General features: G+C 44.7%; 1 protein-coding gene across 1 annotated transcript in view; it reads left to right on the top strand.

Annotated features, from left to right (window-relative positions):
- Positions 1-2656: 2656 nt before the first annotated feature.
- Positions 2657-12141, top strand: part of Slamf1 (signaling lymphocytic activation molecule family member 1) — a 35671-nt gene continuing 26186 nt past the window's right edge. Inside the window, exons 1-2 of the mRNA XM_032915360.1 lie at positions 2657-2809; positions 11093-11434. Coding sequence (XP_032771251.1) covers positions 2734-2809; positions 11093-11434 — 418 coding nt within the window. The 5' untranslated portion in view covers positions 2657-2733. The remainder of the gene's footprint in view (positions 2810-11092; positions 11435-12141) is intronic.

Here is a 12141-nt window from a genome sequence, read left to right on the forward strand (position 1 = left end):
ACCTCCACAGCTTTCCTTAGCCACGGAGGGAGATTCCACAACCCCCTTCTTTTATCTTTTTCTATAAAGCCAGAGCCATGTGGCTAGAACTGCCAAGTTCTGCTACTTGCTGGGGCTAGAACCTATCTGTAACCATTCAGTTATATGTGCTTCAGTCTTCTGGGTTTTGATGGTTTTCTTCACAGGCTGTCCTGGAACTCCATCTGTGGATGTGCCTGGTCTTGAACTCAGAGATCCACTGGCCTCTGCCTCTGGAGCGCTGGGATTAAAACTTTTCTCTAATTCCTTTTCACAAATCAGAAGCTTAGCTGGGTGGGGTCTTGCCCTGAGGTCACCACTCCCTTTATTCCATCTAGCATTGAACTTTTCTATAAACGTTTTATCTTCTTGAGTACCGGACTTAACTCTACTGCAATTTTTGGTGCTCTTTTTCTCTCCGAACTGTACATTTTGTATTTTTCCTTTGTTCAGCTTGTTCCTTTTCATTATAGATCTGCATACGCATGGAACGTCTATACTGCACCCCCCTTTTCCCAAGAGTGGGGGTGGAGAAAATGTAAGAACCAGAGGTGGTGGTGATTACAAGGAACCAGTGTCTTCGAGACACAGCGGACGGAGCACATATGAATTCCCAGCGGTTGTGACATCGTACATAAAATCTGTGCAAGCTTTAACAATGCCAAATCTCTGTTTGGGGATGGGAGTGGGGCACAAAATTCCATCCCTAGCCATGGAAGTGTTAACCATTGTCAGCTGCTGGGAGAGGGAGGGACAATTTCCTCGAAGAGCATAGTTGTTGCTAAGTCAACCAGGCTCTGGCGGAAGATCATACATCCGAGAATATTTGGGCAGCACAAAATTGTTTTGATGGGTTAAAAAAGAAAAGACACAAAGCTGGGGGAATATCCTTGGAAGAATAGGGGGCACAAATATGATAAAAATTAAATTCTCAAAGAACTAATAAAATGATTAATTTTTAAAGTAGAGTGTTCATTCTGGAAGGATGAAGTGAACATGAGTGTAAGTCTTTGAAGAGAGGGAGGGGCCTGATCTAAGCACACAGGGTGGAGCACACATCCCAGGACTTGTGTGACTCAAGGACATGTACCATTCTTGAAAACTCTGATTCAATGGCCAGGTGTGGTGGTGCACACCTTTAATCTCAGCAGCTGGGAAGCAGAACCAGGTGAATTTGAGACCAGTGGAGTCTACATAGTGAGTTCCAGGCCAGCAAGAGCTACATAGTGAGAGCCTGTCTCAAAAAGGCAAATACAACAAACCAAACCAAACAGACAAACAAACAAAAACAAAGGGAAAAGAAAGGAAAGAAGGATGGACAGAAGGATGGACGGAAGGAAGGAAGCTCTAATTTCTATCATTTGTCAATATCTATGGTATTAACTCCTTATGTGGAGTTAATTCCTAGCTCCCACAGTGATGACACAGAGTGTAGAGCTGGGAACAAAGCACACTAATTCACCATTATGGAGTTGGATACAGGAGGAAGGAGAAGAGAAAACCAAGAGGACAAAGGACCAGTTTTCCTCTAACGCCATCTCTTTCTAGCCTAAGGCCTTTGGGGAGACCAAGAGTAGATTATCTGTGGTCATGACAATGGATTCTAAGAACATTAGCCTGGAGATTAGTAAGATGGCTCGGTGGGTAAGGACACTTGGTAAGGACACTTGCTGCATGGGCCAGGTAACTTGAGTTTAATAACTGGATCCCATGTGATAGAAGAAGAAAGCTGACTCCTAAGGGTTGTTCTTTGACTTTCACATGCACAATTGTGGCAGGCCCCCCCTGCACCACACACACACACACACACACACACACACACACACACACACACGCACACACATGCACACACACACACACACACACACACACACACACACACACACACACACCACACACACACACACACACACACACACACCTAGCCTCACTTTTCAAAATCTCCTTGTGAGCTCCGATCATAGCATATTCTAGTGTTCATGGAAATTTTTTCTTCCAACCCTTCTCCATAGCAAACCTTACTTATACATGAGTTCTAAGTTGAAGTAAGCAGAGAACTAGCTTGATGCTGCCCCACTGTGCCTGTTAGGAAAATGGGTTGTCGGTCAGTGGTGTCTACTCTTGTCTACTCCATCTTGTCTGTGACTATAGCTCCAGGCGTGACTTGCAGAGGTATTCAATGAGATTATGGAACAAATCAAAAGTAGAAGTCCTATCATCCCATTCAAAGTAAATTACAAACAAAAGTTGACCTCTAGATTCCCTAATTTGTAGGTGGTCTACCCAATGTCCATCTTTTCTTAGGACCCAAGAAGAGTTTACCGGACAGATCTGCTCAGAGAGCTTGTGACACCCATTTCCTGGAAACAGCTTAGAAAAAAGAGTGGGGAGGGCAGGGGTGGGAGAATCACACTTCTTCCCCAAGCCAGGATTTGACTGATGTGACTTCATAGCCACTTTCCCAACTCCCATGGGTCTGAACACCTGACTTAGGCTTCTCAAGAACAATGAAGTGATAAAGTGATTTAAGCCTGCTCAGATATGAGCAAGCCTGGGGACTCAAGTAGAAAAAAAAAACCACCCAGTTGAGACAGGAAGCTGGTTCAGGAACTTGTCAGCAAAGGCAGCACTGTGATCAGAGCTTCTGCCTGGGGGGTAACAGTAAGCAGCTGCCGAGCTCCCAGCCGGGCACCGGGTTCCTCTCTTTGCTGGGTCATGGATCCCAACCGATCGCTTTCCTTGAGAATACTTCTGTTTCTCTCCCTGGCTGTTGAGTTGAGCTACGGAACAGGTGAGTGTTCATTTGTTTGAAGGGTTTGAGTCCTGTGTTTAGCAGTTTGGAATCAGCAGAGCCTCATGGATAGAAGTGACAAGAGCTGAGGAGGGCTGTCCGGTTGACTCTTAAAGGAGAATGCCTCTGGGTTTCTACTGAGTCTTTCAAAGAGGAAGAAACCTGTGTGTTCCTTAAGCCTCAGGTTCCAGGGATTTGTTCCACGTACACCAGTTTCTATGGAAACCAGAAGCTAACGGGCACCTGCGGCATCTGTAATCAGCCTCCTGAGGGAAGGGACTCGGGCTGAAATTCTGAGTAGTTGGTATTATGTGGATACCCTTCTGGCAAAGACCCAGGCTAGGGACCAAAGCTCCGGGAGACTTCACCTACATCCCTGCTGTGGAAAATGACTCTCACACACACACCAGCAAAGACTACGGTCCAGTGAAAAGCAAGAGTGGAGGCAACAGGTAGAAGTGAAAAACCTCAGACCTCTGGCTGACAACAGACAGTGGCTGCGATGTGGTCATGCTTTCTCATTAGAGATGACTCCAAAGAGCCAAAAAGGGGAGAAGTTAGGATTTTGGAGCCCAGGGTTGCTTACAGAATGTGGAAAGTACAAGTCAGGAAACTGCAGGGCTCCACAGTGGGCCCAACTAATGGCGAAGTGTTGGAGGAGCAGGACTTCTCTTCCATCCCGCCGCTGCTCTCCTCTTTTCCAAGGCAAGCTATTGTTTTCTACTTAGTGCGTGGGAACTGTAAGGAAAAGTATAGGGAGCAACAGTGCTAAGTAATGCATACTGGACTGACTATGTGAATGCAATGGTCAACTCTATTCTAGGTTTTAATTAGTTTGTGAGAGACAGCCTGACAGAGAGATGGCTTTAGGAAGGGGATGGGGGAAATCCTAAGGGCCAGAGCATTTTGGTCATGGGGGTTTCATGACTGCAAATCCATTGTGGACTTTTCTAAGAAAAGCCCTGAAATATGCCAGGGATGTGGGGGTACTGTACCCGGAATCTCTTGCTCAAGTCTCAGATGTGGAGGTCCTTGTCTAGCTCCACTTTGAGAGTTGTTTAGATCGTCAAACCGAGCATCTTTGGACGTAGAGTTAGGTCTTCCTTGTTGTACACCATTCGAACCCACCATTGATGGCTTCCTTGGTGACTGTACTATGGGATGACTGTCTGGTTTTCTCCCCGTCTAGCCTTGTCCGTGGCAGCTTGGGTGTACTTAGCAAATGTTCTGCTTAAGGGTAGGAGGTCACTGGCCAGCGAGCGACAGGGCACATACATGTCTCCCCATTTGGCACTATTCTCTCCTTGCATTCCAGATTCTAAAATAAGCCCAATTTTTGTCAGTGTTTCTATTTTTAAATGTGTTCTCTTTTGTGAAACCCCAATAAAACCCAAATAGAAGTACTTTGCAAATGAGACTTATCAGTCGTGTCAAAGCAACCCGAAGGAGTTGATTCTTGTAAAACTCAGCACCTTCCCATTTCAGCTCAATTTTCAGTTCCTACTCAGAACTGTAAAATGCGAAAAGTGCACAAGTAAAGCAAATTCTCCTAAAGGACAGTTGATGTGTTCATTTACAGCGAACTTCGCATGTAAGTGTGGATGTTCAAGACGCTATGCAACTTCTATATGACATCCTGGCTTTAACCCAGGAGGTATAATGAAGAGTTATATCTTTGGGTAAATTACTGCAAGGGAAACTTCTTATGTCTTTTTCCTTTACATTTTACTGGGAGTCATCTTTAATTTCTTGCCCTTAAAGAAGATGGACATATTGTGGCTTATGTCACCATGTCAACATTTGTTAGGCTCTCAGGAAAATTTATAGTCTTTACAATAGATACAGCCCAGGCAGGGGTTCCTGCAAAGTCAGCCTCAGGCTTCTTCAATTTATTCTGTGTATTAATTTATGTAACAATATCCATTTATTTTGGTCTTTGATACTGCTCTTCCCTTCATCGCTCCTGCCAGAACTTTATGACTCTTTTTTTTCTTTTTTCTTTTTTCTTTTTTTTCGGAGCTGGGGTCTGAACCCAGGGCCTTGCGCTTGCTAGGCAAGAGCTCTACCACTGAGCTAAATCCCCAACCCCTATGACTCTTATCTATATAGATCATTAACTCACAGATATTTCATAACTCGTGCCTAGTCTTTCCATAAACTCCAACTTCACATTCTGAAAACTCCACACGGAAGACCAAAGATGTTGCATTATGTCTAGACATCAGTTAGTTCAGATCCTATAGTTTACCATGAATCTTTTAAACTAGACTTTATTTTTAGAGCAACTTTGGGGCCATAGCCATGTTGAGTAGAGCATTCTCTTATGTCTGGATTTGCGTAGCCTCATTATCAATATTGGCCGCTACAGAGACACACGTATCATGACTGATGAGACACATGTATCATGACTGATGACTCTTACCAAATGGTGTGTGCTTTATCCCTCCATGTAGGTCCTTCCCACCCCTTTCATCCATGTTAAATAAGAGAGGAGGAATAAATGCTTGGGTTCTAGGCTTGGACCAACCTAATACAGCCATTGGCTGATCCTAAGCCAATGTATTGATCTAAATACTTCATCAAAAAATTGTAATACCATGATATGAAACCTCACCTTTCTCTACTGCAGCATTGAAATAGACTTCAAAGCATCAGGGATTTTGGGTATTTATAGACTGACTTTCAAAGATTCCATTCAGGATTGAGCTACTGAGTGTATTTGAGTGTATATGACCAGGCAACGTGTAGGGGCAGGGAGCAAAATTAGCAATCAGAAGCCCCTGACGAGGATCTGATATAATGTCTGGTGTATGAGAGCTCACTTATTGTTATTGTTGAATAAACATAATACAAAATACTATATATTTGCTTTATAGAAGACATTGTGTTAAGTATTTTATCCTTCAAATTCTCATATCAGCCCTGTGAGATTGGTGTCACCATCATTGTTACTGCTAGAACTTTGTCAATGAGGAAAGATAAGCAGAGTAGATTAACAGTTTCTCTGCCCTCACGTGGCTGGATGCTAGACATTTCAGTGAGTGAAACTGGATATGCTCTGTTTGAGGACTGGGAAGAATGATCCAATGTGTTTCTAGGTCCCATGAGGAAAACAAGGCTACAGTGTCTATGATTAAGGTGTATATGTTGAATTGAATGGAATCTAATTGAGAATGGGATTTTTCAAAAAGTGAGAGGCATTGATGGATGGGAGAATGTGGGAGGCACACATGAAGCATTTGATGGGAAGTTGGGAAGTAGAATTTTTTTTTCATCATAGAGGTGTTTGTTTAACCTTTTTTGTTTATTAGAAGAAAGTTGCATGTGCGTTTCTAAAACTTCAAGAGAACAAAATAGATTAGAATGAAGACTTGCCTTCTTTCTATAATCCTCGCTGTGGGTGACACTGTTGCCAGTGTTTTGTGTGTTCTTTAAATGCATAGGTTGGATTCCACTAGAGTTGGGAAGGAGTATTTTAGATGGAGATACAAATCCAGGGCTTCAGCAATGTAAGTGCTTGGGCAGAATGGCAAGGGCTCTGTGGTAACCAAAAACCTAGGGTTTGTAGCTGAGGAACTTCTAAATACTCATCGGAAAAGTGGGGAGAACTACTGTCTCTCATCCCACATTGGGATGCTACAGAGATAAAATGGAATTCATCTTGATTGTGGAAAGGGAAGGACTTAGACTCCTGGTGTCATTTGTTCATTCACGCATTCATTCATTCAACCCATTTCATTTCATTTATTCACTTTGACAAGAAGGATTTCTTGGGCTCCCATCGTGTACCAGGTACCAGTTAGAACAGTCGTTCTCAACCTGTGGGTCACATCCCCTCTGAGGGTTGCATATCAGATATCCTGCACATCAGATATTTACATTACAATTCACAACAGTAGCAAAATTGCAGTTATGAAGTATCAATGAAAGGGTTTTATGTTGGTGAAGGGGTCGCTACAACATGAGGAACTGTATTAAAGGGTTGCAGGGTTAGGAATGTTGGGAACTGCTAGGTTAGAAATCTACAGCGAATAAATTATACAGTCCCTCTTCTTGAAAGCTTCTGTGTGAGGACAAGTGCTAAACTAGATAAAAGGTGTGCTGAGAGGTGGGAAGGAGCGATTGGAACAATGGTGGAGGGAGGCAGCGGGGAGCTAACCTAGACCTGAAGTCAGTGGGGTCTTCCCTCAGCAGAAGGCCTGGAGGATGGAAGGAAATAGCCAGGCAAAGCGTGGTCCAGGCTTTTAGACTGGGGAATGAGGAGTGCAAACCCTCAAAAAAAACCCCAACACTCTCAACTGTGGACTAGGGATCTCAGTAGGATATCTAGGTTTGCAAACAATCCTTAGACCTTCCTGAGTCTGCATTTACCTCTAGAACTGTGAGGCCCACGGGACCTGTCTCTTTTCTAAAAAAATTAACAAACGAAAAGAAAGGAAGAAAGGAAAAGGAGAAAAGAAAAGAAGAATGTAGCAAGATGATAAAAGCAAATGTAAAATATCAGAATGGAACCAGAGTTGAGGCCTGAGGTAGAACCCCACTTTGTCAAAGGCTCAGCTAAATCCCGAAAGTCTCTGGCCACTGTTCACTTGCCCGTGTGAATCACGCCACCATCAAAGCAGAAGTACCGGTGAAGGAAAGTGAGTCGGTGTGACGAGCAGAAATGTTCCTTCCCAGTCTCTTCTAGTAAACAGGGCTGACTGAATCACAGGCTCATTGGAAAACCCTCACCAGGCAGGAGGATGTTTCAGGAAGAGAGACTCCACTTGAAGGCCTTTACAGACCCACTTATGTTTCCATTTGTGCTTGGGTGGAGATGACCTCAAGCGCCCTCCAGACTCAGCCGTCATGGGAGCAATGACATCATCTTTCTTCTCATGTGTTTGGGTGTTAGGGTCTCCTCCTGGTGAAGCTTTGATTCCAGTCCTTAGGTGTGGACTGTCTTCATCTTCATCCGTTTCCTTTCACCCTCTCTCGACTTCTGTCATTTATTTGTTTGTTTAGTTGACTACTTCCTACCCTACTTTTCTCTTCCTCACACCAATTCTGTACAAGTACAAAAACAAACAACAGAAACAACAACAACAAGCCTACAGCGTCCTGTCACAGGGACGGTTGTGTGGGAGACGTTTGGGAGATTGAAGGGTTAACAGTCTTAAAAAGGATAAATGTGCCCACTTCCCCCTTCTTCTCCATATCAAAATCGATTTTAAATGTCAACAGTCTGACAGTGATTCTGCTTTTAAATGCTCAGATCTCTTTCAGAAACAGCATTCATGGAAGTGTTCCCTGAAATGTGCATACATTCAGGGGACTATGTGTGACTCTCAGTCTTCCCTGTTTCTTTCATATACAGACCCAAGGGACCCAAATGTATCTCAGGTCCATTGTGACATTTCAGGTGTAAAGCCATCAGAGGAGGTGTGTGGTCCGGAACTGTCGGGCATCCCAGGGTACCCCTGTGAAAACAGTACCAGACCACGCAATGAACCTAAGGATCTCCACTTAAGCCAAGCAACTGTCTGAGCACTGTGTTTTCAGGGGAAATATTAGCAATACCCCAAAGACCGAGTTCCTTAACACCTACCACACTTTCCTGTAACAACCATGGGCCAATCACACTCATCCCGACTTTAGCCCACGTAGAAAACAGTTTCTCTTTTCCCAAACCACCAATATTTAATTCCTTTGGCTGGGTCATTTAGTAGACAGTGTAGGGATTTCAGGACACATGGATGTCGAGAACATTTTGGCCATTTGACCCAATTTTCCAGTAGTTCATCTTCGCCACAATTGAGAAGGGGTCTTTTCTAGATAGACCCGCTGCAGGAGCAGGTGGTTTTAGTCTACCCTGATGAATCTCTTATCAGTTAGAGCCATCTATGCTCCGTGAGTCATGTGTTCCTACCATGAACATTAGCTTATGGTTAAATTCAGTTGTATACATGTCAGGCTAAGGGAGACAGGAGCTTTGCCAAGGGCGAAATGGCCTTCAGCGCGTGTCAATTGAACGGATATTTATTACGGAGCCTGCCTGCGCCAAACACCGTGTCAGGTCACCAGACACAAACAGTGGCATGAAGTTCTTTCTCTAAAGGACTGTATTTGAGTGGGACGGGCAGCAATACAAAGGAATAAAAGTGCACTTAACACCAGGCAGTGACAGCAAGGGCAGTGGGCAGGAGGTGTGTCCTGGACAATCTGTCAGAGGAGGCCTCTCAGAAGACAGAATTCTCTGAGCAGGCACCTAAAATAAAGTAAGGCACCACGAAGTTCAGTTGCATAAGGGAAGAACTCTCCAGAGATAAACAGTGAGTGCAGAGGCCTAGAGGTAGGAAAGTTCTCGATGAAGTTTCAGAGCAGGGAAGATCTGCGGCCATATTGCTCTGAAAGCCAGACGAGGGCAGGGAATGGATTTGGAGCAATGCTGAGTTTGCAGTGAGAAGAATCAAGGCCTGTGAACTTTGTAAGTGCTAGAAAGCCCTGGAATATTAAAAGCAATAGAGAGAAAACCTAAAGCAGATATGGTTTTAAAGGATCATGCTGTCTGAGGTATAAAGGCTAGGACATGAGCTGGCAGAGGGAGTAGACAGGCAGGAAGGGATACCATGCAAGGGCTTCTGTGTCAGAAGAACTTGGGAAGCAGAGCCAGTTCTGTCAAGATTAAATATGGAGGACGAGAAAGGACAGGCTCAAGGCTCCTCCAATGTTCTTGGCCTGAGAAACTTGGGCGAACAGTCACCCCTGAACCAAGTTCTTTGCTAAAGCTGGATGCTAGTTAAACTTCCAAGTGTCCATCGATGTAGGCAGTGGAGTCTACGGTGGAAGGATTAGCCACAGCCTAGAACTGTAAATATGGCAGTTATGGCAAACTGTGGGGCTAAATGAGAAATTGGCGAGGTGTAGATAAGAAAGAGAGGGAAACAAGGGCATGGTCTGATATTTGGAGATCTCAAAGAACAGAAGTTCCCCCCAAGGAAACTAAGACTGATAAAAGAAAAAAAAAGAACTAGTCATGGAAGTGTAATGGGACCAAATGCAGGCGGTGTTTAAGGGGAGGGTGATGAACTACGCCATGGCTTCCTGAGAAACATTCAAAGCAACGATGGCTCTGTGTGACAGACTGATCTTGACAAGTGTGACCCCAGGAGAGTTTGGGAAGAATAGTTGTTTGGAGTGGGTGCAGGGAAAATTGGGTCAGGAGGTAAAAGCTGAAAACGTAAACAGAACCTTCTCAAAAGAAAATGAAAACAGCCGAGTGGCTGAGGATAGACCTGGAATCGGAGGAGAGTTTCTTCTTTTCTTTTTCCTTTCTTTCTTTTTTATCTCTTTAAGGTGAGGGCAGTTAAATGTTTGTATGTTGTGTGTTGGTGAAAGAATCCCGGGAGGCACCTGTTAGTGCAGGGGGTAGGTTACAGAGGCAAAGCCTTAGAGCATGCGAGTTCTCCTTTAGGAAAGACGCCAGCCTTGGATAGAGCAGGGCCATTCCACCAGGTGGATAGGCTGCTTGGGGTTTCCATAGATTGAAATTTGCTTTTCTTTTTGTTTCTTCTATTTGTTTTCAGTGAATCAAAAAGGGAGGTAAGCCCTGAGAGAGGAGACAGACAGGCAGGCCGTGGGTATGAGAAAAGTGGAGGTATTAAATACTCAGCACTAGAATCCCTGAGAGTGGTTTGAAAGAGCTTTGAGTTTTTGTAGGGGTTTCCCCTCCTTGTTCTTGTTGGTTCAGCATTTTTTTTTAAAAAAGGAAACAAAATAATCTCTTATCCTTACCATTATTAACTACCTCAGAGATTGTTGGAGAAGCAAGATTCCAGTTTGGACACAAAGAGCATCTCCTTCCTAGTTCTCACAGTCCTCAGACCTCTGCTTCTTCTCCCCTGACTGGAACCATGTTTCCCTAGGCTCCTCCTCACTGTCACCTTTTCCTCACCCTGCATATTGAATCTTGGCACAGAAATGGCAGCTTAAGGTTCTAGTCCTGTCTCTGTCACTCACTACTGTCGCTTTAAAGGGAGTCGTCTACTTTACATCTGCCATCCGTGCCTTTGCTGTTCAGTCTGAGAGAACCCTGGTGTACACGACCTGAGGATTTCCACTGGAGGCTCTGAAATACTGAAGTTACGGTTAGGATCCTGGTGGTAATTCTTGTAGCCCACGACCTGGTAATATGAGATAGTTCGAGAGGTGAGGAGAGTCTCAGCCTGTCTTTCTCTATCCTCAACACGGTGAGTGTCTCCAGCTCTTCCATCATAAGGAATTATCTTCCCCTCCTTCCCTCAGGTACAGGTATGATGGACTGCCCGGTGATTCTCCAGGAGCTGGGACGTGACACATGGCTGGCCCTGACAAATGAACATCAGATTAATAAGAGCGCGAACACAAGCATCCGCATCCTTGTCACGATGGCAAGGTCTCCAGGAAGCAAAACCAACAAGAAAATAGTGTCTTTTGATCTCTCGAAAGGGGGCTACCCAGATCACCTGGAGGATGGCTACCAGTTTCAATCCAAAAACCTAAGCCTGAAGATCCTAGGGAACAGGAGGGAGAGTGAAGGATTGTACTTCGTGACCGTGGAAGAGAACGTGTCAGTCCATCATTCCTGCACGCAACTGAAGCTTTATGGTAAAGATGGGAACGTTTGTACTTCACACTGGAGGGCCTAGAAAGTTCTGTCTCGGAGTTCAGGTCTTTCTCAGAAGTTGAATGTCTGGAATTGGAAGCAAGTTGAAGGATCTGGTCCAACAAGTATTTAATCTTAAGGGAAGCACTTTGACAAATGGACATTTATGTTTTTTCTTCCCATTGGTGGAAGCTAATTTGATTCCTGTTTTGAAAGGAAGGGAGCCTGCTCTGTGGTGGCTGAAGGGCTGGCTTAGTTTGCATATCCATTTTTTCCTCCATCTTTATTAACTTGGGTATCTCTTATTTACATTTCAACTGTTATTCCCTTTCCGGGTTTCCAGGCCAACATCCCCCTAACCCCTCCCCCTCCCGTTCTCTATGGGTGTTTCCCTCCCCATCCTCCCCCCATTACCTCCCTCCCCCCAACAATCCCGTTCACTGGGGGTTCAGTCTTGGCAGGACCAAGGGCTTCCCCTTCCCCTGGTGCTCTTACTAGGATATTCATTGCTACGTATGCAGTTGGAGCCCAGGGTCAGTCCATGTATAGTCTTTGGGTAGTGGCTTAGTCCCTGGAAGCTCTGGTTGCTTGGCATTGTTGTTCATATGGGGTCTCGAGCCTCTTCAAGCTCTTCCAGTCCTTTCTCTGAATCCTTCAACGGGGGTCCCGTTCTCAGTTCAGTGGTTTGCTGCTGGCATTCGCCTATGTT

The sequence above is a fragment of the Rattus rattus genome, chromosome 10, assembly GCF_011064425.1.
Source record: "Rattus rattus isolate New Zealand chromosome 10, Rrattus_CSIRO_v1, whole genome shotgun sequence".
Taxonomy (NCBI): domain Eukaryota; kingdom Metazoa; phylum Chordata; class Mammalia; order Rodentia; family Muridae; genus Rattus; species Rattus rattus.